Genomic DNA, 25,030 nt, shown 5'->3' with positions numbered 1-25,030 from the left:
TTCTGTAGGCTAGCAACACAACACCACCAAACAAGCCACATTTCCAATAATGCATTTCCCCTTCCCCAGCATGTCACAATGCAGATAATTGGTCATATGTTTTGAAAAATGATGACAACCCGTTGACATCACACTGGTTTTTAAATGCTACATGCTGCATTCTGCCTGAATGGGTCAGGCTATCGTGCAGTTTCATCTGTGCAAACTTTCTACCGATGACTGTAATGAACTCATCAGCGCATACTGATGTTTTCCTGATCGTCATCCATCCCTAACACCAATGTCAAGCAAGTTGTCCAACTGCACTCTGGGTGCTGCTTGGGGGAATCAAGGCACCTTTTGTGATTGTGTGTTTTTTTTTTTTTTTTTTTTTCCCTAGTTTTTTGTAAAAATTTGTTGGTACCATCATTGGTATATATTTACAATCCTTTCTAGCACATCTTGATTTCCTGTGCAGCATTAATTTGGATTTCTCTTTTCTTTGTTGCACAACAGATAATTCGTGATGGACTCCAGATCTCGAAGACTTCCTTTTTGCCTTTCCACCTCGAGCTCTGCATATGCAAGTAGATCGTCAGTCTCTCCCTCGTCACTGACCTCCAGTAGGTTGTACAATAGAGACAGGGTACCGAGCAGTGATTGCTTCCCAAGGGCATCATCAGCTTATAAACCAGACCTAGCTCATCAGGTGAGCTTGAAACAAAATCTTTTTCACAGTGTAAAGCATACTTTCTTTTTTCCTCCTCAATCTCTTCCTTGGTCAACTGAAGCTAGAGTAGAACTGAATTTATATATATATATATATATATATATATATATATATATATATATATATATATATATATAAAAAAACTCGGTCTCAGTAATATTGTAATTGAAATTATTTGGCAGGTTTTTTTTGGGGGTGATCAGGAAAAAATTATTTCTAATATTGCCAGGACAAAACTTGGCATCTAAACATATCTTGATTTCTAGAAATAAAGTGACCAGTTTAGTGCATAGTTGCACAGCTCATGTTTCACAACTTTTGGCTAGTAATCTTAGGAAAAGGATAACTAAATTTTCAGACTGGAAGTTTGTCTCTGCAGCTAAGTACATTTCTAGGTAACAAAGTAACTGTGCAGTTTTCCCATTCGGTTGAATGGGAGTGTCCAAACTTTTGACTGGTAGCGTGTGTTTCTGTTGCTTTTTGGGCTTTTAGCGGTTTGTTGTCCTGCCTCATTCCACACAGGGCTTTAAAACAAGATTGTGTCTTAGTTTTTCTCTGGAACAGCAGCAAGCTACGTGTATCTGCCGTGCAACAGCAGTCACTTTGGAGGGCTTTATATAGGACAGCCTAGATTCCTTGGTACATTCCTTGGTACATGTGGTGTGTATTTTAGTCATGTTGTTTGTTGAGACCCACTTCAAAAGTGCTCCTGTTAGACTCTGTCTTACTGATCCTAATGCTTCATGAAGATTCCAAAATGGCTGCAAACAAACAATAAACCTTAATTTATCTAAATGTGGCCATACACTACTAGAGATGAAAGTTTTATGTCACAGTTACAGAGACCAATATTATAACACTTCCAGTATTATCATGACATTGTTTGAATAAGCTGAAAATATTCAAGAACAGCTGTTGATACTGTGAACAAACATCATAATAACAGTGCACTGACAGCTGTATAGAAAATGAAATGAGGCAACCGCAAATTGGTCCAGTGATGAACCGTCTTGCCATGCAAAATACAGCACATAATTTACTGCAAATTTAAAAATGGACAATACAATTTATTGTGCACAACTTGGGTAGTCTTATGTTTATGGCACACAAGACTGATAACTCACCAGATGCAGTGCATCTGAAATGTATTCACTGTATTTCACTTTTTCCACATTTTGTCATGTTACAGCCTTATTCCAGAATAGATGAAATTGTTTTTTTTCCTCAAAATTCTACACACATTCCCCATAATGACATTGTGAAAAAAGTTTTTATGAGATTTTTGTAAATGTATAAAAAAACAAACAAACTAAGAAATCATATGTACTTAAGTATTCACAGCCTTTGCCATTGAGCTCAGGTGCATCCTGTTTCCACTGGTCATCCTTGAGATGTTTACAGCCTCAAGTCTTCTTGACTATGATGCCATGAGCTTGGTGCACCTATCTTTGGGTAGTTTTGTCCATTCCTCTTTGTAGCACCTCTCAAGCTCCATCAGGTTGGATGGGGAGCGTTGGTGCACAGACAGTTTTAGATCTCTCCAGAGATGTTCAATTAGATTCAGGTCTGGGTTTTGGCTGGGCCACTCAAGGACATTCACAGAGTTGTCCTGAAGCCACTACTTTGATATCTTGACTGTGTGCTTAGGGTCATTGTCCTGCTGAAAGATCAACCGTCGCCCCAGTCTGAGGTCAAGAGCACTCTGGAGCAGGTTTTCATCCAGGATGTCTCTGTACATTGCTGCATTCATCTTTCCCTCAATCCTCACGAGTCTCCCAGTTCCCGCTGCCAAAAAATACCCACACAGCATGATGCTGCCACCACCATGCTTCACTGTAGGGATGGTGCCTGGTTTCCTCCAAACATGACGCCTGGCATTCACACCAAAGTGTTCAATCTTTGTCTCATCAGACCAGAGAATTTTGTTTCTCATGGTCTGAGAGTCCTTCAGGTGCCTTTGGCAGACTCCAGGCAGGCTGCCACATGCCTTTTACTCAGGAGTGGCTTCCGTCTGGCCACTCTAACATACAGGCCTGATTGGTGGATTGCTGCAGAGATGGTTGTCCTTCTGGAAGGTTCTCTTCTCTCCACAGAGAAATGCTGGAGCTCTGACACAGTGACCATTGGGTTCATGGTCACCTCCCTGACTAAGGCCCTTCCCCCCCGATCGTTCAGTTTAGACAGGCGGCCAGCTCTACGAAGAGCCCTGGTTATCCGAACTTCTTCAATTTACAGATGATGGAGGCCGCTGTGCTCATTGAAACATTCAAAGCAGCAGAAATGTTTCTGTATCCTTCCCCAGATTTTTGCCTTGGGACAATCCTGTCTGAGTTCTACAGGCAATTCCTTTGACTTCATGCTTGGTTTGTGCTCTGATGTGCCCTGTCAACTGTGGGACCTTTTATGTAGACAGGTGTGTGTCTTTCTAAATCATGTCAATCAACTGAAGTTACCCCAGGTGGACTCCAATTAAGCTGTTGATTAGAAACATCTCATGGGTGATCAGTGGAAACAGAATGTGCCTGAGCTGAATTTTGAGTTTCATGTGAATACCTATGTACATGTGATTTCTTAGTTTTTATTTTTAATTAATTTGTAAAATAAAAAAACAACTTTGTCATTATATGGAGAAAAAAGAAAGAATTTAATCCATTTTGGAATAAGGCTGTAACATAACAAAATGTGGAAAAAGCCTAAGTAGGTGTCTTTCATATAAAATAACGAGAATCATGTTAAAAAAGTTGACAGTTGTAAGTAATAAACAACTTGCACTGTTATTTGTCAAGTTTGTTTATTAGCCAGGTGATTGAGCTTCTTTCTCTTGTAATACACATTTTGTATATTAATGGGCTGAGAACTTGGAAATACCTATGTGATGAGTAACATGCTAAAGCTAGCACACAGTCTTGTCTAGACCAAATGTCATGATTCTTAAATAGTAATATCAAACCTATTATCAGTTAGCAGTCTGCAGGTACAACCATGAAGTTGGGTAGTTGTTACCACTCCTAAGCTATAGGAAGAGTCTAGCTGGAGCTATTGGTGCAAGATTTTTATTTATGTTTTAAATAAATATCGTCTTTGTTTTCCATTTGTTTTGAAGAATTATTGTCACATGAGTTCATCCAGAGACTATAGCAGCTCTGACAGTCGCCCCACCAGATGGAAATTGCCTTCTTCACTGACACCTTCCGCAAGAACGTATGAGCGTCCTTGGACTGAATCCTCCGTCAACAGCCGAAGCAAATTGGTACTGTATCATTTGTTTATAGTATGGGGGGAAAAAAAATACAGGCTAGTTGAATAGCACTGCGACAGACTGGCGTTCTGTCCAGGGTTTGCCCTACCTCACGCCCTATGATTGCTATGATAGGCTCCAGCACCCTGTGACCCTTAACTGGAGTAAGTGGGTAAAGAAAATGGATGGATGGATGGATGGTTAAATAGCAATTTTCTAAAGTTGGAGTTAATCTATTTACAAAGAAGTCCTATAGGATATAGGAGGTTTTTTTGTTTACTTTTTAAATATGAATACTTTCTGGATGGACTGTAACAGACCTGCTGAATGCTGCCATCTGCTCTGCATTTTTGGGCTTGTTACAGGGAATAATCTTATCATATATGGGGTGGAAATTGGGAGGAGATGTGATTGATGTTATTGTACATGTAACGTGAAATGAGTTTGAATGTTTCTTTCATTTTCAAAGTCTAGGTTTGGTGGTTTTTAAATTTATTTTTATATTTATTGTGGTTATGTTTTCACCCCTGTTTGTTGTGAAAAGCCTGGAGCCCACAATTTTTCATATATCATTGATTTTTTTTTTTTTTTTTTTACTTTCTGAAGATTGATATCCTAATTGCCAAGAACTGATTCAGTTTTCAGTGTCAAAGGTCACAGTCAGGAAAAAAAGGGAAATATCCTTATCTTTATTATTGAACAAATTTTAAAAAATTCATAACTGTCGAAAAAGATAAACTTTATTTCATATTCGTTATGTAGAATGGTATCCTTTATTGACTGGCAACACTTGATCCAGATCTGATCTAGATTACCGATTTTGTGGCCATTTAATTTTAACATTGAAAACTCCATTGAATGTATATTTTAAATTATATCTTAATCATAGTGCTCCAATCACTCTCATATTTGAAAATGAGGTGCAGACTGGCACTCACTATCACCTGACAAAGTTTGATCTGGATCTGATTCTGATCCGGATTGTGGTCATTTGAATTTAATATTGAAAAGCCCATTCGGTGTACATTTAGCGTTTATATTCACCTTATTCAGGAAGTCAGGGTGGGCGGCGTCATTTTGTCAAGCAACGTCCGGTTTGCCACTGTCAGTGATTATCTGCGTGGGAACACAGTACACTAGAAGTGTACGAACATGAGCTGTTGTTTGTAGGTGCCACAACAAATGGAAGAAGAGGAAACTATCACTGTCAGAATGATGTTTTGAGCATGGAAAGCAGAGATCTGAGTGCTGTTGACCAGCATTTGAAAAATTTGAAAATTTGAATTTCAAATTTTTAATTTGAAAAATCCACCCACACGTCCCTGTCTGTTCTTTTCATTTTATGGATAAAAAACCCCCCACACCATTGGATCTTTATTGTCCAATAATTTCTCTGGGTAAAGCTCCCTTGAAGAAGTCATGGTCTATGCTAGTGAGAGAAACGGGTAAGCTGTGTTTGTAGCATAAGCTGCTATCTTATTTACTCATTTTCTGGAGTTTGATACAACCAAGCACTGCATGAAATAACACCATACGTATATTAACGTTACGTAATCTTGGCATTACGGTGATACTACTTAGTACTACTTACTAGTATTTTAACTTGATTGTGCTTTTATACGAGCTTCAGCGGCGCTGTGCAGCATGTTAGCTCGCAGTTCCTCATAGCGAAACTGTCCATGCTGAGTGACAACACAAAGTAGTTAAAAATAATTGAGGGCCACTTTTTCATGTCATCTTCCCACTCTGTTATGACCCGTGGGTGAGCCTGAGTTGATCCCTTTGAGCTTTTCAAAAAGGTTTTTGTTTCTAGCCATGTAATATCTTCAGTTTTTCTGTATTGAAAACACCGCTCACCGGAAGTCCTAATCCAAAACCGAAATGCCTCTGCTGTAAAAGTGGGCGGGGCTGAATAAGGTGAATAGAATGTAATAAATCTTTATTGTCCACCGAGGTGGAAAATTGTCTTCGACTCACATAAAAAACAACACTAAAATACAAACATCATACATAAAAACATAATAGACACAAAAAACAGATAAGATATAGTGAAATATATAGGAATAAAAGAAGTAAAATAAGATCTAGTAAGATAAATAAAACATAAAATATCTCAACCAAACGTGCTTAAATCACTCATTTTTCTGTTGTGGATTTATCTACACCACCAAAATTGGATAGAAGTTCCAATTTTATGCCTGTTTGTCTGTCTTACAGGTATCAGTCAGAAACCAAGTGCCAAAAGCAATGACAAATTGTGCATAGCAGAGATAACCAATGTTCTGTGAAAACAATCTGAAAAAGAATTCAGAAACCAAAAAAAGTTTGGAAAAAAAAGACCTGACAGCACCACAGTAAATACTTAAGTTCAAGTGCATAAACTAAATACATACTCCTGACATTTGATCACATCTAATTTAGCTTATGAAAAGCCACTTCTAACAGGACTTTGACTTTGAATGTTTTTTCCAAGGTAACTTTTCGTGAAATTGGAAACTAGTATTGGTGGAGGTTTGTGCTCCACAAACACTCTCGTTGTTAATTAATTCTCTCACCCCTGTACTTTGTTTCCCTTAGGGTGAATCTGAGGGGATGTTAGGATTGAGCTCGGGGCTGAAAGCCAATGCTGACGGCGATTCTAAACGGGCCAAGCTTTCGTACAGCAACAGAGGACTGTACTCCAGTATGGCCACTGCTTCAGCTACAGGATCTGCTTTTGCCAGTAACAGTCTTAACAGTGACACAGGTACATATTCATCAGTAGTCTAACCAATAAGATGTTTTATTGCACAACACATTAAAGCTCCTTTTCCCACATATTGTTGATTACATTAATACGATACAGTCAACCCATGAATGAACAGTCATTTGCTGTTTTACCAGAGTTCTCAGAATTTCTGTGTGGTCTGTTCCTACGTGTTTCAGATACATGTTTATGTCAACAGCTTGTTTCTGTGCTCTGCAGTCCTTGCTGAGCATCTTTGTCTAATTAGGCTTGTTATGATAACTCTCTGTTGGATAACCTATTGTCCCAGAAATAATTGTGATAAATGATACTGATATTTTAAGACCATTTTATTCTACCAATAATGGAAGAGCACTCTTTTAAAGAGTTATTAAATTTGAACAGAGTTGAAGGTTTTACAGATATTTGCGGTTATCAGTTTTTTTCCTCCCTCTCTTTTTTCCATTCAAACCCGAGAAAATTTTTCCAGTAAATCATTATATGGCTATGCCCATTTTTGTAGATTTGTTGGGCTCATTTGATGGAGGAACAGATGGCCAACACAAAATTAAGCCAGTTCAATAGGAAATCTGGATGAGACTGCACTGTTTATTATGTGTCTACAAAATAAAATCTCCCCTACAGTTGTGGTCAAAGTTTACATACCCTGGCAGAATTTTTGCTTTTTTGGCCATTTTAAAGAGAATATGAATGACAACACAAAAACTTTTTTCACTCATGGTTAGTGGTTGGGTGAAGCCATTTATTGTCAAACAACTGTTTTTCCTCTTTTTAAATCAAAATGACAAGAGAACTACCCAAATGACCCTGATCCAAAGTTAACATACCCCTGTTCTTAATACTGTGTGTTGCCCCCTTTAACATCGACAGCTTGGAGTCTTTTGTGGTAGTTTGTGGACGAGGCACTCTGATGTAGCTAAACTTTCAGGTCTTCTTTTTAAGAAAATCCTCCTCTATACCACTTCATCATGAAGATGGATAACTGGTGATACAAAATGCAAAGCTTGCACTGTGCATAATTTCTCCAGTCACAGCCACATAAGCCTATAACTTCGTCTGGGTGGCTTGGTGGCTTTCCTCACTCTTCTACTTGCGTAGTCACTCAGCTTTTGAGAATCAAATCAAATCAATTTCATTTATATAGCGCCAAATCACAACAAATGGTTGCCCCAAGGCGCTTCATATTGCAAGGCAAAGCCATACAATAATTACAGAAAAACCCCAACTGTGAAAACGACCCCCTGTGAGCAAGCACTTGACGACAGTGGTAAGGAAAAACTCCCTTTAACAGGAAGAAACCTCCAGCAGAACCAGGCTCAGGGAGGGGCAGTCTTCTGCTGGGACTAGTTGGGGCTGAGGGAGAGAACCAGGAAAAAGACATGCTGTGGAGGGGAGCAGAGATCAATCACTAATGATTAAATGCAGAGTGGTGCATACTGAGCAAAAAGAACTGTCTACTCCATGCAGATTTACCATAGAGTGCCATATTGTTTGTGTTTCTTTATAATTGACGTAAATAAAGTCCAAGACACATTCAGTGGCAGCTTTGCCATCAGAGAGCCTCGTCCACAAACTACCACAAAAGACTGCAAGCTGTCGATGATGTTAAAGGGGCAATACACAGTATTAAGAACAGGGGTATGTAAACGTTTGATCAAGTTCATTTGGGTAGTTCCCGTCATTTTGATTTAAAAAGAGGAAACGCAGTTGTTTGACAATAAATGGCTTCACCCAACTATTAACCATGAGTGAAAAAAGTTTTTGTGTTATCATTCATATTCTCTTAAAAATAGCCAAAAAAGCAAAAATTCTGCCAGGGTATGTAAACTTTTGAGCACAACTGTACCTGATTTCTACTGGTGCAGCTTAGCTAAAATTTCCATCAAAATTGTTCATTTTGTGATAAAATCGTGGAATTTGGCACACATATTCCAAATTAACTGTCTGTTTTCAGATATGGAGCCATCCTGGAGCTGACCTCTAATGAGCTACAGGGGTCAATAAAGAAAATGCTTCAGTCATGTTGAAAACTATACAACATTATTTGTCTGATCGTAACAATTCTAAAAAGGTATACCATCTATGACTGAAAAATCTATGACTAAAAAGGTAGGACTATCTATAACTGAATTCCATGGAGTTATGGGGTAAAAACAACAAAAATGGTAACAAAGGTCAGTTTCAGTTTGTACAGGGGTCAAAAGTTAAAGTTGCTCCAATTTTGGTAAAAATTATGCAAATTATTGGTTGAGTTAATAGCGTTTTAAAAAGGAATAGTTTGCACCATATGTCATTTAATTATCATATTACGGGGTAACATATGTCATACGTCATAGAATCCAATGAACGTCGACCTTGTTTGACCTTTACTTTGGAGACCAAACATTCAGCACAGTCAAAACTATTCCATTTAATAATCCTTTTATTTTAACCAATAATTTGCATCACTTTTTACCAAAATTGGAGCAACTTTAACTTTTGACCCCCGTACAAACTGAAACTGATCTGTCACCATTTTTGCCATTTTTACCCCATAACTCCAGAACATTCAGTCATAGATAGTCCAAACTATACCTTTTTGGAATTATGATCAGACAAATAATGTGGTATAGGTTTCAACATGATTGGAGCATTTTTTTAATTATGACCCCTGTGAAATTCTTTGACCTTGTAGCTCATTAGAGGTCAGCTCCAGGATGGCTCCATATCTGAAAATAAACATTAGTTAATTTAGAATTTCTGTGCTTTTATCACAAAATGAACGATTGTTTTGCAATGCCACCCCACTATTCTGGGTGTTGTGTTCAGTTGTAGAGTTTTGGACATATTTTAAAACCAAGAATCGTTGTGTTTGCTGAACTAATCTTGCAGCTGCATTCACTATGAAGGTGTTGTGAGAACATCACTTGAAGGAATGTGAACAAACACTGCAGTTAACATCCAAATGTTTTTATCATTATCAGTGTTCAACACCAAACTGATAACATTACTGCGCATTATTATTACTAAATTAATGACATTAGCTCGACCTTCTTGTAAATTTAATGATGGTTAGTGGGACTCTGCCACAATGGTTATGTGCCTTGCTGCACCAATTAGGCATCATATCTTATTGTTGAATGGTAAATAAGCTAATTTAACAGAAGAATTTTAGGAGTTTTCCAAAGTATGAAGGATTTAAAGGTGAAATTCTTATTTACATTAGAGGTGGAGGCTTGATTCTTAATAATAATTAAGACACGCTAAGGGCCCCTGGGGAAGGTCCTTTAACCCCAGTTGATCCCAGTGGGATTTATTGGGGGGCAGCTTCATTTTGATTGACATTTTACTTGTGAAGGTTCCTGGATGCAGCTTCCTTCCTTAGCATTCCACCTGTAATTTATGTAGCTAGAGGCAGTATGGTGGATTAGTGGTTAGCACTGGTGCCTCACAGCAAGAAGGTCGTAGGATCGCTTCCTGCCCTTTCTGTGTTGACTTTGCATGTTCTACGTGGGCTTCCTCCGGGCACTCCCGTTTCCTCCCATAATCAAAAACATGCTTATTTAGGGTCTGCTCCTTTCTCTGCTCCTGACCAAGGCAGCGTCTTTACATCTGGAGTTGGTCCCCGGGCGCCTGACTGTGGCTGCCCACTGCTCCTAGTGGTTGGATTGTGTCTAACTGTAATAATGATGGGTTAAATTAGAGGTCTCAAACTGGTTCCAGAAAGGGCCGAGAGGGTGCAGGCTTTCTGTGCAACCACCCACTCCAGCAGCTGATTTCACTGATTAACATCACTTTGAGCAGGTGAAATCAGTTAATCAGTAAAATCACCTGCTGGAGTTGGTGGTTGCACAGAAAGCCTGCACCCTCTCTGCCCTTTCTGGAACCAGTTTGAGACCTCTGGGTTAAATTAATAGTTGCTCCAGCTGTGTAGTGAGCGCCTTGTATGGCAGCAGCCTGACGTCAGGGTAAATGTGAGGCATTATTTGTAAAGTGTTTTGAGCGTCTATATAAATGCAGTCCATTTACCATAAATGCAGGGAACAAATTCCATTGTATGTATGTATGTATGTATGTACAGTGACAATAATGGCTGTATTCTGTTCTATTCTAGAGGGGAAATCTTTCTGTTGTATGCTGACATCTAGTGGATGTATTGCTGTATGTAATCAGCTAACAACAAATGGATAAGATGGTATTGCTTAATATATTTACTTAATTGTTGCCTTAATCATTATCAGAAAAGTTTCCCCTTCTGAGAAAGTTTTCAGGAGCAACTACTGACTAATTTAATTATAGAAAGTATAAACATTGTATATGCTGTCAAGAGCAACCAAAAGGAACTATACTGACCTTTGAAAGCTAAGATTTTAAGTCTTACCATGTATCTCAGGTAATGAATGAATGAATGAATGTATTTGGCACACAATTCAACAATAACAAAAAAAAAAAACCCTCATAACAAAACAACTCTACAATGAACCTGTCTGTCCGAAAGGGTGAGGGCACAAGCAAAGCTTATAAATACCCACCCCTTATACTGTAATAATAAGAAATGTATATACATACATGCACACACAAACACAATTTCATAATGCAGTTATACACCATTGACACTGTTCATGGATTGACAAAATAATGCAACGGCTACAGACAGTACTTCCAACATTAATTTCTTTCACTTCTATTTTATGATAAGCTGGCACAGCCAGCCGAGACCAAGAGGACCAAGTCTGAAGTGTTGGTATATTGTACTTTTTAAAAAAAAAGAATGCTAAGGGCAAGTTTGTTGAAGAGGATAACCAAGTTTGCAGAACACCTCAGATTTAAAGTTGCAATTCAGATCAGTGTAACAGTACTGTGAAAATACTGACAACCTTATTCATTTTGGCCATTATAACTGTAATATAAAGTTTAAAAAGCTTTCATACCTTTTCATCTCTAAAATGAGCATGCATGTATATACAGTGGATAATCTTGAGTTCAGCAAACATGATTGAGTCTATCTGTACATCGTACAATAAGAGCTAACATTAGTGAAATTAAATCTTTAGAAATTATGGTCTGAAAAATGGTAAACTTTTGCAAACATTACATGACATCACATACTTTGAACCAAAGTTCTCAAAGCTCTTGAGTCTTCTAAGCACACTTAGTAGCTTTGACTCAACACTTTATGAACCAGCTAAGCTACAATATTTAGTTATTGATTGTTAATGTTAATTATCAAGGTAACATTGGGTAATCCACTGTGCTAGCAGTCATCTGTGCTTTTGACCAGCTGGACAACTCTGTCAGTAAGCTTTAAGGAATTTCCATGGTTCAACTACATTAGCCTAACAGAGTAATACACTGAATAGCAGCCTCAACAGATTGTAGCAGTAATACACCCATGAATGTTAAATGCGTTATTAGTCACCTCCGGCAGGTGAAGTTCATACTGAGTGTTTGAGTGAAAGGCAGAAACAGGAGGGAGGAGTATTGAACTGAAACGGTTACTTGCTTGTTATTATTGGTTATCATTCTTATGTGCACAACAGCTGACATCTACTTATTTAAAATATGCCGCCTACTGTGTTATTTGTGGAACACCCCACCAGTATTTGCGTAAACCTGTAAGTTTTCTTTCAACACTGGCAGGACATGAAATTAACTGTCCTGTTAACTGTCGCATTATCTAAACAGGTGCAAGCGAAAAGAAAAGTGAGGACTTGTTGGCTTCACCATGTTGGAGTTCATGTCGTTTGCGGTCGCAGTCGTCATCGTCGTCTTCAAAGCCACAGATGTCCAGGAGGGAGCATGAGCCAAAGCATGATGCCAGTCTCCCACGTTTGGGAGAAAGAAGAGTTAGAACTGCTGGACTGGCTTCCGCCTCATGTAACTGTGACGCATACAGTAAGAATTAGCATTGTATTCATTTCCATCAAATGCAGTGTTGTGCATTACTGTCCTCCTGTATGATTTCAGATCAGCCTGACAGGGTGACGTCCACATATGTGCATGGTGCTCGTCCAAAAGAGCCTACCTACTCCTACTCCCCCTCTTCCACTACTAGGGAAAGCTCCTTTAGTCACCACCTCCCATCTTCCGTTTCCCAGCGACCTTCTCTGGTGTGCGACTTGAACAACAGATCTGCCCGTTTCTCTAACCGTTCCTCCAGCATTCACTCGTTGGAGCAACAAACCGGAAAGTTTGAATCCATTTCCAATTCCTCTTGCGCCTCCACCCAGACTTCATGGTCCACCCCTCCTCTGGCCAGACGGGAAGCAGTGCTTGTTCCCAGAATAGTCCCTGAAGCTGAAGAGGGCCGCAGGTCCACTCGACGCATTTTGTCCCGTTTGTTTTCACGTCGTTCAAGCCAAGACTCTTCCAGTGGATCTTCCAGCACTCGCTCTTTTGATTCATCGGATGACGCTCCATCAACTAACGGAGAGGCTGCAGATGGCAAGGACAGAACCAGGATGCGGAGTGTAGAACCCGACATTAGATGTTTGGACACAACATTCTCTAGGAATCTCAGAGTGGATCTCTCACCCATCCAGGAAAACCACAACGATCCACATCGTGGTAACCTGGCTCGATCCAGAATGGGACCTTGGAGAGAGTCTGTTGTAAGCAGTACTAGTAGCCCAAGTGGAGCAGGAAGCAATTCCTCCTGGCTCACTACTTCTTTCCGTACACGCTGCCCTCCTCTTTTTTCACGCAACAGGAGGCAGGGTAGAGATGAGAGTGCCTACTTGGCTGCAGAATTGGAAGATGATTTCTGCCATCCACAGTCATTACTGAGGAGATGGGATGACCTGGAGCATAAATCATCAGGGGAAGATGACGAGGCGGAAGAAGAGCAAGGAGCAGTTGGTGTTGAGGTCTCTGGGGCAGCATGTGCAAGTGGTGCTCTGGACGAATCACTTCCTGATCTTCAAAATGTTCGGTCTTTGTTTTCACCACGTCCCAGAGTTGCATTATATCAAGATCTTTTAGTTCCAATGGATCCAGTGGATGGTGCTGAGAGCCATCTGGATGGCCAGAAGGACAAGACTGCCTCCTGCAGGGATCCAGAAAAGCTGCGCAAGATCAAGGAGAGGTAAATAATCTCACAACTAAACACAAAATCTTTCTTCTTGTGGTCACAGTGTAAGCAGAGGGCTCCAGTGGCTGTACGGATTTCCTTTAAACCTTGAGACAATATTACTTAAGATAATCTTTTATTAGTCCCACAACGGGGAAATTTACGATGCTGCAGCATCAAAGGGACAGTCACAGAACAACTGTGCAAAGTATGCAAAAAATAAGGTAAAAGAAAATAAATATCAAAAATGCACGGATGTCAAGTTCTGTGCAGAATTACAATAATATACTTTACAAGCAAGAAAAAAAATGTTTCGTAATATATTACTATATAACATAAATGATGTTGTACATTAGTGTACAAGTTATTGATGCACAAGAATTTGTAGTATTATTGCACACGGGAGACAGAAAAATTGTTACTATAGTAATATTAGTGATTAGAGTGATCTGAGTGGTTGACTGGGAATAGTGCTGGTTGTGGAGTCTGACGGCAGCAGGAAGGAAGGACCTGCAGTATCGCTTCTTCACACACTTGGGGTCGAGCAGCCTGTCGCAAAAGGAGCTTTCCAGTACAGTCAGGATGTCACTCATGGGGTGGGAGGTGTTCTCCAGCAGGGATGCCAGTTTAGCCATCATCCTCCTTTCTCCCACCTCCTGCATTGAGTCCAGGGGACTTCCCAGGACAGAGCTGGTCTTCCTAAACACTTTGTCAAGTCTCCTCCTGTCAGCTGTTGGGATACTGCTTCTCCAGCAGACCGCTCCGTAGAAAATGGCTGATGCCACTACAGAGTCAAAGAAGGTCCTCAGGAGCGCCCCCTGCACTCCAAAGGACCTGAGTCACCTCAGCAGGTAGAGTCTGCTCTTGCCTTTCTTACTTGGCTATATATCTAGAGGTGATTAGATTTTGGAGTAGTTTGGTCAAAGTTGTGGGAAAACATAGTCAGAAAAAACATCTATATGTCTGAACAACCAAGATTGATGATCTAAGCACTCATTGATCAGCAAAGTATTGATTGCAGCCCAGTTTCATGCATTTTCGTGTTCCTGTCATGAATGAATCACATTTTCGTGACACGTTTTTTCTTTTATTGTACTGTTTCTAACTCTGCCTCTTCCTCTAATCATAACCATAACCCCAGCAGACCCCCCCCCCCCCCCGCGTGTCGCCCCACATTTTGTGTTCCCGTCACAAAATGAAAATCCAGCACTTTTCATCACCATATCATGAATCATAGATTAATTTACTTTTCATGATCCCATCATGAAATGGTGTGAGATTGGGTTGTCGATTGCTACAAATGACCTCATAATGAAGATGCACAGAAGTCATATGATGGTATGACATAAGTCAAAAACACCATTACAGATGTATGCGCTTATACATTGATATTGTGTTTAGAGCTTGCAAAGTATGTATCAGCTCTCTGATGCCTTCCTGTTTGTCTGTAGTGCAGGCAAGCATAGCAATTTGAAGCAGTGAATTTAAAATACACTTAATGGAAACACGCCTGTTTCAAGAGGAAAAAAAGCTCTGAAGTTTATGCTTGCATCTCGGCCTGTCACAGTAACAAATTTTTCTGGATGATATATTGCCTCAGACAATATATTGATAATGTCAGTGTTATGTGTCATTTTAAGAGTATTTTATGCCATAGATGTAATAATACAGCATAAAATGCAAGTACATGCTTGCAAAGAGCTCTTCATTCTCAAGGGTATTCAACATTGGAAATATGAGAAATAAGTAAAATGTCCTCAATCAGTCATTCATATTTCAGAAGGGTGGTATGGACTAATATCTCCTTTGTGCCTGAACTAATGGGCTATTTTCTCCATATAATGGACCCTTCTCAGACATCCAGCCAACACAAAACAGAATAAAATAACCAGTTTTTCTATTATAAGAGCAACAACTTGAGCCATTTTAAGTACAAGTTAAATATGATGCAAATTTCATTATTTTGAGTTACATTTCATATCACTTGATATTATGCATGTCATAAATAATGCTGAAAAGGTTAAAAACACTAGTATTTGATGGATATACCATTTGCTCGTCTTTAGAACTTGCATGCAGTAGTTTTTAATTGAGTGACGTACAGAGCTGAGCACCATCAGGCACTGTCACGCCACGTGTGAAGTGTAAACTTTTTTTCATTAAATGTGTTGAATTAGAATACATCCCTTGTCATTTGCATTGTATGATGGATGCAGTGCAAATGTGTCCATCATACTGTACAGTGCATTAAGCGTTTGTGTTTTTTTTTATTTTGCATCAGACTGGTGTCGGTATTTAATCAATTTTAAGTTAGATTTTTGCATAAATGATGGAATCTCATAGAACCTCACTCTATACAGATTTAAAATGATCATAGGCAGACTTAACATGCTTATCGAATTGATCAAATTAAAATAGCAGGCTTCTTTGTCTTGTCTGTTGGAGTTGACACAAATTGTTACGATGTGAATAAATGTCAGAATTCACAAGTGTAATAATAATAATTAACAAAAACATCCTGTTCCTTTACATGGCTTATTAGTTGAGATCTTTGCTTATGCATATATCAATTTCAAATTTAAGTACTACTTAAAATGTATATCTAAAATCTTCCTGGGCATGTCTTAGTACAGAATGTAAAATCCAGTTTGTTTTTGTTCTACTTTAAGTGTACTCGCTGTTCTGACCTTCTTGCTTATTTAACCACTGGTTAGGAAGGGTCACTGAACTGAACTTTGAACTCCAAAAGAAACAGGAGGAACCAAGATTTGAGCAGGGAAAGCACCATGTGTGTGTGTGTGTGTGTGTGTGTGTGTGTGTGTGTGTGTGTGTGTGTGTGTGTGTGTGTGTGTGTGTGTGTGTGTGTGTGTGTGTGTGTGTGTGTGTGTGTGTGTGCGTGCGCGTGCGTGTAGCCTTATTGATATGATACAAGATGAATGTACTGTACAGTAGTGTTCAGAATAATAGTAGTGCTATGTGACTAAAAAGATTAATCCAGGCTTTGAGTATATTTCTTATTGTTACATGGGAAACAAGGTACCAGTAGATTCTCAAAAATCCAACAAGACCAAGTATTCATGATATGCACACTCTTAAGGCTATGAAATTGGGCAATTAGTAAAAAAAAAAAGTAGAAAAGGGGGTGTTCACAATAATAGTAGCATCTGCTGTTGATGCTACAAACTCAAAACTATTATGTTCAAACTGCTTTTTTAGCAGTCCTGTGAATCACTAAACTAGTATTTAGTTATATAACTACATTTTTTCATGATTTCTTCACATCTGCGAGGCATTAATTTTGTTGGTTTGGAACCAAGATTTTGCTTGTTTACTAGTGTGCTTGGGGTCCATTGTCTTGTTGAAACACCCCATTTCAAGGGCATGTCCCTTCAGCATAAGGCAACATGACCTCTTCAAGTATTTTCATTCATAATTCATAAATGCTTGGTCTTGTTGGATTTGTGAGAATCTACTGAATCTACTGGTACTTTGTTTCCCATGTAACAATAAGAAATATACTCAAAACCTGGATTAATCTTTTTAGTCACATAGCACTACTATTATTCTGAACACTACTGTATGTGTAAACAGTGTGGTCTAAATATTAACCCTTGTATTATGTTGCGGGTCAATTTGACCCGCATTTCAATTTTTGCGTTGGCCAAAGTGCAGGTTATCCTCACTTTTTTTCCCCCATGAAATTTTATGATTTTTCCTCATCTAGGGTCATGAACTGCTGTGTATAATCTGAACACTTTGACGTGTTGTGGAGTGTCTGCAGAGTTTGTATACAAAGATGATGTTGCGGGTCATTTTGACCCAGACACAAAGTGGCTGTTCAAATCCAAAATAAACATGTCTCTTTGAGCTACTTTATTTTGATTGTCTCTGAATAGCCATTCAGAACCAAGAGGGTGGAAGAGGGACTTTCTCTCCCCTGTTCTTGTCAGTGTTTCCATGCCCTTTCTTTGAGAAATACACCAAAATGAGCTCCAGACGATTTACATCTGACGAAGTTTTGTCGCAGCTTATGAACTGGGTTAGTGATGCAGAGGAAGAGATTTCAGAAACGGAGGATCCTTCAGAGCCAGAGGACAATGCTGTTAATGATCTAGATTGTCAATTTTCCCATGATGAGGAGGATTCAAAGGATGAGTGCCGGTGTCCCTTCATCAGATGAAAACCAAGAAATGCAACAATCATCATCCACACAGGGGACATGGACATCTAAAGACAGTAAAATAAAATGGTCAACATCACCACACCAAAGTCGAGGCAGATTGTCATCAAAATGACCCCTGGTCCGACGAGATTTGCTGTAACAAGAATTGATGATATTGAATCAGCATTTCAGCTCTTTGTATCCTCACCCATAGAGAAGATAATCCTCGACATGACGAACTTGGAGGGGAGGTGTGTTTTTCAAGAGAAATGGAAGTCACTGGGTCCATTTGACTTGCATGCTTCCATTGGAATTCTGGTGTTAGCTGGAGTATACAGGTCAAAGGGTGAAGCAACTACAAGTTTATGGAATGAAGAGAATGGAAGGCCAATCTTCTGAGCAACAATGTCTGGAGACATTTCATATGATCTCTCGTGTGATCCGATTTGACAACCGTGACACCAGAGCCGGTCGACGACAGAGAGACAAGCTTGCAGCGATCAGAGATGTCTGGGATAAATGGGTTGAAAATCCTGCCTTCATTGTATAATCCTGGTCCCAATGTCACTGTCGATGAGCGCCTCGTTCCGTTCAGAGGACGCTGTCCTTTCCGACAGTATATGCCAAACAAGCCTGTGAAATATGGGATCAAAATATGGGCAGCCTGTGACGCAAAATCCAGTTATGCATGGAACTTGCAAATACTTGTATACTGGAAAGCCACCTGGAGGAGCACCTGAGAAGAATGAGGGAATGCATGTGGTATTGGAGATCACTGAAGGGCTGCAAGGTCATAACATAACATGACAACTTCTTTACCTCCTACCGTCTTGGAGATGAACTTCAGGAGAAAAAGCTGACTATGCTGGGAACAGTCAGAAAAAATAAGCCAGAACTTCCTCGTGAGATTCTGAAGATGCGAGGAAGACCTCTGCTTTCGTCAAAATTTGCTTTCATAGAGAAAACACTTGTTTCTTACTGCCCAAAGAGAAACAAGAATGTTCTTGTGATGAGCACAATGCACAAAGATGCATCTCTGAGCACGAGAGAGGACACAAAGCTGCAGATGATCCTGGATTACAACTCCACCAAAGGAAGAGTTGACAATCTTGACAAAGTCACAGCAACATATATAGCTGCCAGTGCAAGACTGCCCGTTGGCCTTTGGTGGTTTCTACAACATTGTGGACGTGTCTGCGTACAATGCCTATGTGCTGTGGATTGAGATCAACCAGCAGTGGAATGCCGGCAAACTGTACAGACATCGACTCTTCCTGGAAGAACTAGGCAGAGCACTCGTCACTCCCAGGATGCAGAACCGGGCCAGGCCAGCTCGATCCCCAGCAGCTTTCATCGCAAAGGTCCAGGGAAGAGCATCCAACCCACAATGAATCCTTTGGATACAGGTGCAAAGAAATGCAAAAGATGCCAAGTCTGTCCCTATCAAGATGACAATAAAACAAGTACCTGTTGTACGAGGTGCAAGAAGTACATCTGCAGAAAGCACACAGTCACATTCTGTCCATCATGTGGGGAAAATGTTGAACATTGAAAATCCGAGAAAATGGGGCAAGTTAAATAAAAAAAAAGTGTTCGTGAAGAGGGAAAAATTGAAAACAGGAGTTCTTTGATATAGTGTTTGAGTTGTGTTTATCTCTTCCCCTCATGTCTTCAAATGTTTGTATAATCTAAAATAAAGTTCTGATTGGTTTAACTTCATTTTTGACTGAGTGGATTTAAACAATACAGGTCAAAATGACCCGCAACATAATAAACATGTATTTCTCACCATAATACAAGGGTTAAACTATCTTTAAGAAAGTTCTTTAATGTCGGAGCTGAAATAAACCACACACTATATCACAGTGATTGTGAAGTTCAGTGACCTGCTTTCCTGTCATAGTCTGCTGCTGGAGGATTCTGATGAAGAAGGAGACCTGTGTCGTATCTGCCAAATGGGTGAAGAATCTGCTTCCAACCCCTTGATTGAACCCTGCAACTGCACAGGCAGCTTGCAATACGTCCATCAAGAATGCATCAAGAAGTGGCTTCACTCCAAAATTAGCTCCGGTATATGCAGAAAAAAAATGTCTTTTGTTGGCTGTATTCTCTTACTTGACATTTTTGTTGTGCTTGTTTTTTGTTGACCTTTTTTATGTTTAGGCACTAACCTTGAGGGCATCACAACATGTGAACTCTGCAAGGAAAAGCTCCATTTGAACATAGATAACTTTGACATTAGAGAGTTATACAGGACCCACGTGCAGGTGAGTTTTCCTTTCTTTTTTGATAACAAACACAGTTGTCAACATGGTTCATTGTTCCTCCCACTCAGAACAGCTGAGAGAGCCTGTTCCTTGGAACAAGGCAAATTTATTAATTTCTATTGTCCATTGAAGAGATTTGGTTTGCAATGAGATGACTATGAGAAGAGGATTTAGAATCTCAGCTTTTATTTCCTGTGTTAACATAACATTTGTATCCTTTTGTGTCAGACCACTTGATATTTGGATCAGCAAAAATAAGTAATGCTTGCTTTTTACATAGTCATACTTGTATCATCATGTTTTTGGGTCAAGTCAGTTAAGTGAGGAATGATATTGCATTCATGCTCGCTCTGATTTTGACAAAGTTGGACTCAAGACTCTGGATAGAAGTGTTAATGCCAAACAACTTGACCCAAACTCACCGGCATCTGTTACCATCCACTCCAACAGTATGACATCTGTGAATTGTTGGAACGATTGTGTAATGAAGGAGATGGGTTTTTTAAAACTAGGAGTGTATCGTACTTGGGGATTTTAATGTTAATGTAATGTCTACATCTGGTAATTCTCTAATCAAATCCCCTGGGGCCGGCTTTGTACAACTGATTAAGGAAGTAGCACTTGGAAACCCCTACAGACTTGATTGTCTGACCATGATAAAATCTCAGCTTGGTGTCCTTATTGTTGGGTTAAGTGATTATATGCTTCCTTATTATTGCGTATAACTGATGTGCAGGTGTGTAAAACATTAAGGAATGCTCGTACAAATAAAGCAACCCAACTGGACCATTTACCAGCAAAATTTGTTAAAGACATCTCAGTCATCTTCTCACCTATTGCACATATGATAAATATCAGTACATGCAGTTGATTTGAAACTGTTTGCCCATGTCTGTCTTTTAAAATATGAATCCCTGCTTTCTGGTTTGTAACAAAATCCTGCTCACAACACTACTTGATTTGTGAGACATCACAAGATCAGATGGTCAGTGCTGAAGGCTGCTGTTCCACAGACTGGCATAGAAAAAGGTAGCAGTGTGCAGACTGGAGATGTTGGCTGTAATTATTTATTCTTCAATTACTCAACTTCAAAAATGTTATTTGTAGCTCCTTGCACTTTTTGTGTGAAGGTCATGTTGAAAGGTTCTGCGAATTAAACATGCTGCAAAACATTTAAAGAAAGATTTGTGTTTGAGAGTGTGTTTATACTAAATTTTTGACACATTTGATTGCATGCAATGTTTGGCCTGGAATATCTGTCTCAACCTCCAATCCTTGTCACTTATCTGTACCTGTATCTGGCCTAAAAATCCATATCGGTCAACCACTAGTAAGGTGATCCACGAGCTGCTGTGAAACCACTTTTCAAGAATTTTAGAACAGAATGATAGATTGATATCAGCCTGGATGTTTTCAGTAGACTGGGGTCAAGGTGAGATTTCTTAAGTATTGATTTAATCACTGCAGATTTACACTTTTAGGTATAGATCTTGAGGCTAGTGACAGGTTAATAATTTCCAGTACAGTAGTCCCAAGTGTCAGCCACAGGTCCTGAAACAGTTTGTTGGTATCGGGTCAAAAAGAGGTTTTGCACTTAGCGGAAGATAAAAAATTTCATCAGCACACCCAGCGAAATGGTATCAAATTCAGTAAATCTCTGTGATGCATCGGTGTGGCACCACATCAGTAACAGAGGCGGGACTAAGGCATGCTGGGATTTATTTGACCTAATGTCATCTATTTCTTTTTGAAGTAGTCTTAAGAAGTCTTGAGCTGTGAAATGGCGAGCGACTTCGAAGATGGTTGTCCTTGAATACCTGTTGTCACTGTGTTGAACAGGAAGTTTGAATTATACTTATTGTTAATCAAATAATTTTAATAGCCCCATTTTCTAGCCAGTAGTGCGTGCATAAATGATGGGGTGACCATTGATGCATCCCATCAATTTGAAAAAACAACTTAGTTTGGGAGCGGACAAGAGTCCCCTTCAGAGGCTGAAGTCTCTAGATGTTGGGGTGTCATGGCTGATACCCCTGTGCGATGTTGCATGGAACTCTGGGGCAGTACTGAGTCTAAAATAATGAACTGGAGTGCTGGTGGTCCCCAGCTTGAAAAAAGGGACAGGAGAGTGTGTTCCAGTTATAGAGAATCACACTTCTCAGCCTCCCTGGGAAAGTCTATGCCATAGTAACAGAGAGCAGACTTCGACTGCAAGTTGAGCCTCAGATTCAGGAGAACCAGTGAGGGTTCTGTCCTGGTCGTGGACTAGCTCTTTAGCCTCGCAAGGATATTAGAAGGGGTTTGGGAGCATGACCTACCAGTCTACATGTGTTTGCCAACTTGGAAAAGGTGTACAACTGGGTCCCTCGAGATGTCCTGTGAGGGGTGCTGTGGGACTACAGGGTATTGGAACTGCTACAACATGTAACTTGCAATATGCAATCTTCTAGGTCTTGTGTCTGCATTCTTGGTATTACATCATTCCTGTTCCCAGTGGGTTTTGGACTCTGCCAGCTCTTCCAGTTGTCACCAGTTCTGTTCATTACATTCATGGACAGAATTTCAATGTGCAGTCTGGGACTGGAGGGTGTCCAGTTTGTAGACCTCAGAATTACATAAGTGCTTTTTGCAGATGATGTGTTTCTGTTGATTTTATCAGACTGTGACCTCCAATGTGCACTGGGCAGGTTTAAGGCTGAGGAAAAGGATGGCTTGACCCTCTGGGTCAGGGGAGAGCTATTGCCCCAAGTGAAGGAATTCAAGTACCTCAGGGTCTTGTTCCTCACTGGGGGTAAGTTGGAGCATGAGATTGGGGCTGCATCTGATGTTCTGTAGATGCTGTACTGTGCCAGTGTAGTGAAGAATGAGCTGAGATAGAATATGAGACTCTCAATTTACCAATCAGGACCAGGCTGAGTAACTTGACTTTCGGGAGAGACTCTTGATTAGAGCCACTGCGTCTTTGTATTGAATGGAGCCAAGTAAGGTGGGCATCTGGTAAGAATGATCCCTGGTCATCTCCTTTGGGAGGCCTTCCAGGTACATCCAGCTGAAGCCCAGGACACACTGGAGGATTAGATTTCCCAATTGGCATGGGAATACCTCCGGGTCCTCCAGGAAGCCTTGGAGGACTTGGCCGAGGATAGAGAAGTGTGGGATGAGCTGCTTGGCCTGCTGCCACAGCAACATGGACCCAGATAAGTGGCAAAAAATCAATGAATGAATCAACTTTGTATATCCAAAGTAATATTCCATGGATGTGTCTGCCACCTGCTGGATGCAGTACCTACCTTGATATGAGCCAACAAGTTAAACTAGGAAACATGATGCCCACTGCTTCATCTGTTATGAGAAAGTAAAACCCAATTAAACTGTTTAAAATGTGAAAAGATTTGGTATAATCCCGAGTACTACATATTAATCACAGTAAACGTTAATGTGAAATGTTTGATACAATTTTCGGGTGCCCGTGGGGGGTTCTGTGCTATGTTGCCACCTGGTCAATTCTGGCACCTGCTGGATGGTTCAGGAATGAGCACTCTTATTAAGTAGTGAATTTAATATTTAAAGTAAACAGTCAGTGTACATTCTCTGCATGCACCTGCATGTGCATTGTATTAAAATTATAGATTTAAACTTTTGCCCTTTTATTTTGTGCTATTAATTTTTTGCATGTTAATGTGTTTTAAATTATAATAGAGAAGCTTGAATCTTCGACTGGACTGGGTTGCTTGATGCGAGGACATTTCGCTTCAAATCGCAGAAGCTTTCTCAGCTAAAATTCTTGCTCTGTTGGTCTGACTTCTGTCTTGACTCTTGTAGAGAAGAATAATCAAGATTAATCAATAATCAAGTTTTAAACCTAACCAGACCCCTCCTTACCGAGAGGCAGGACTGCTATAGGCTAGTGACTAAACAAGAGCTCTAATTAGCACCTCTTGTGCTCTACTTAGCACCCTCCTAATGACAGGGCAGCTGTCCCTCCTAATGATGGGACGGACCTCTCCTGATGGCTCCCTGACGACTCTGCTGATGATGTGACTGACTCATTACCATGAACAAAAGACTTTCAAATTGTAAACCCAGTTTGAATGCTTGACTTTGGGCACATTTTTATATCATTTTACTTGTGTGCAGCTCACAGCTGTCGGCTGTTAAGTTAGACCAAGCACAAGGTTCCTTTTGTGGATCCTTAAACTGTCTTAAGTCATTTCATTATGTTAATCTACAAGTAAGACCTTAATTTGGTATTAAAATGTTTTAAATCAGTCTTTTGAAAGTCTTAAAAATGCCTGAATTTGGGAAGCAGATTTTATTCATGTTTTCCTCTGACATTTCAATTAAAATGTATGTAGACACACACATGTTCGGGGGTTGCTGCAGTAAAGTGTTGGTGAATGGACTTAAGTTTGGCCTTCTCTCTCTCTCTCTTTCTTTTCCACAGTCTGAGTACGATGACTTCATCAGCAGCGGTCTGTATCTGGTGGTGCTGTTGCATTTCTGCGAGCAAAGATTTGCTGATGTCCTGGGAGCAGAGAACGAGGCAGGTGTAAGGAGACACACACAAACTGGTTTTACTTACCCATAGTGCTAAGCAGGACCTTGCCCCTCCTCCATGGAGATTCTGCATGTCAGAAGCTCCATTACTGATCAAACACCACTGATGTCGTCTGACTGCAGCCCTCATATTTGATATTTAAATGTCACTGATTGGATTCAAGACATGTATTACCTGTAACTGGTATTTGATCGATCAGAATAGAAGTATTGATTACTGTTGGCAATGTTCATAGTGGCTAAAATTTCAAAGGAGGTTGCAGAATTTTCTGAATTTATGGGGGTGAAAAAGTCAGATTAAAG

At 39.9% G+C, this 25,030-nt stretch overlaps 1 protein-coding gene across 1 annotated transcript in view; it reads left to right on the top strand.

The window, feature by feature from the left end:
* The window catches only part of march7 (membrane-associated ring finger (C3HC4) 7), a 44,807-nt gene that overhangs the window by 17,993 nt on the left and 1,784 nt on the right, over positions 1-25,030 (top strand). Inside the window, 8 exon segments of the mRNA XM_034195264.1 lie at positions 496-688; positions 3,813-3,959; positions 6,525-6,693; positions 12,358-12,549; positions 12,640-13,756; positions 19,807-19,973; positions 20,067-20,170; positions 24,615-24,719. Of these exon segments, the coding sequence (XP_034051155.1) occupies positions 506-688; positions 3,813-3,959; positions 6,525-6,693; positions 12,358-12,549; positions 12,640-13,756; positions 19,807-19,973; positions 20,067-20,170; positions 24,615-24,719 (2,184 nt within the window). The 5' untranslated portion in view covers positions 496-505.

The sequence above is a fragment of the Thalassophryne amazonica genome, chromosome 2 (genome assembly GCF_902500255.1).
Source record: "Thalassophryne amazonica chromosome 2, fThaAma1.1, whole genome shotgun sequence".
Taxonomy (NCBI): Eukaryota; Metazoa; Chordata; class Actinopteri; order Batrachoidiformes; family Batrachoididae; genus Thalassophryne; species Thalassophryne amazonica.
Note: the sequence above shows the minus strand (reverse complement) of the source record. Positions and strands in the feature narration are given on the sequence as shown.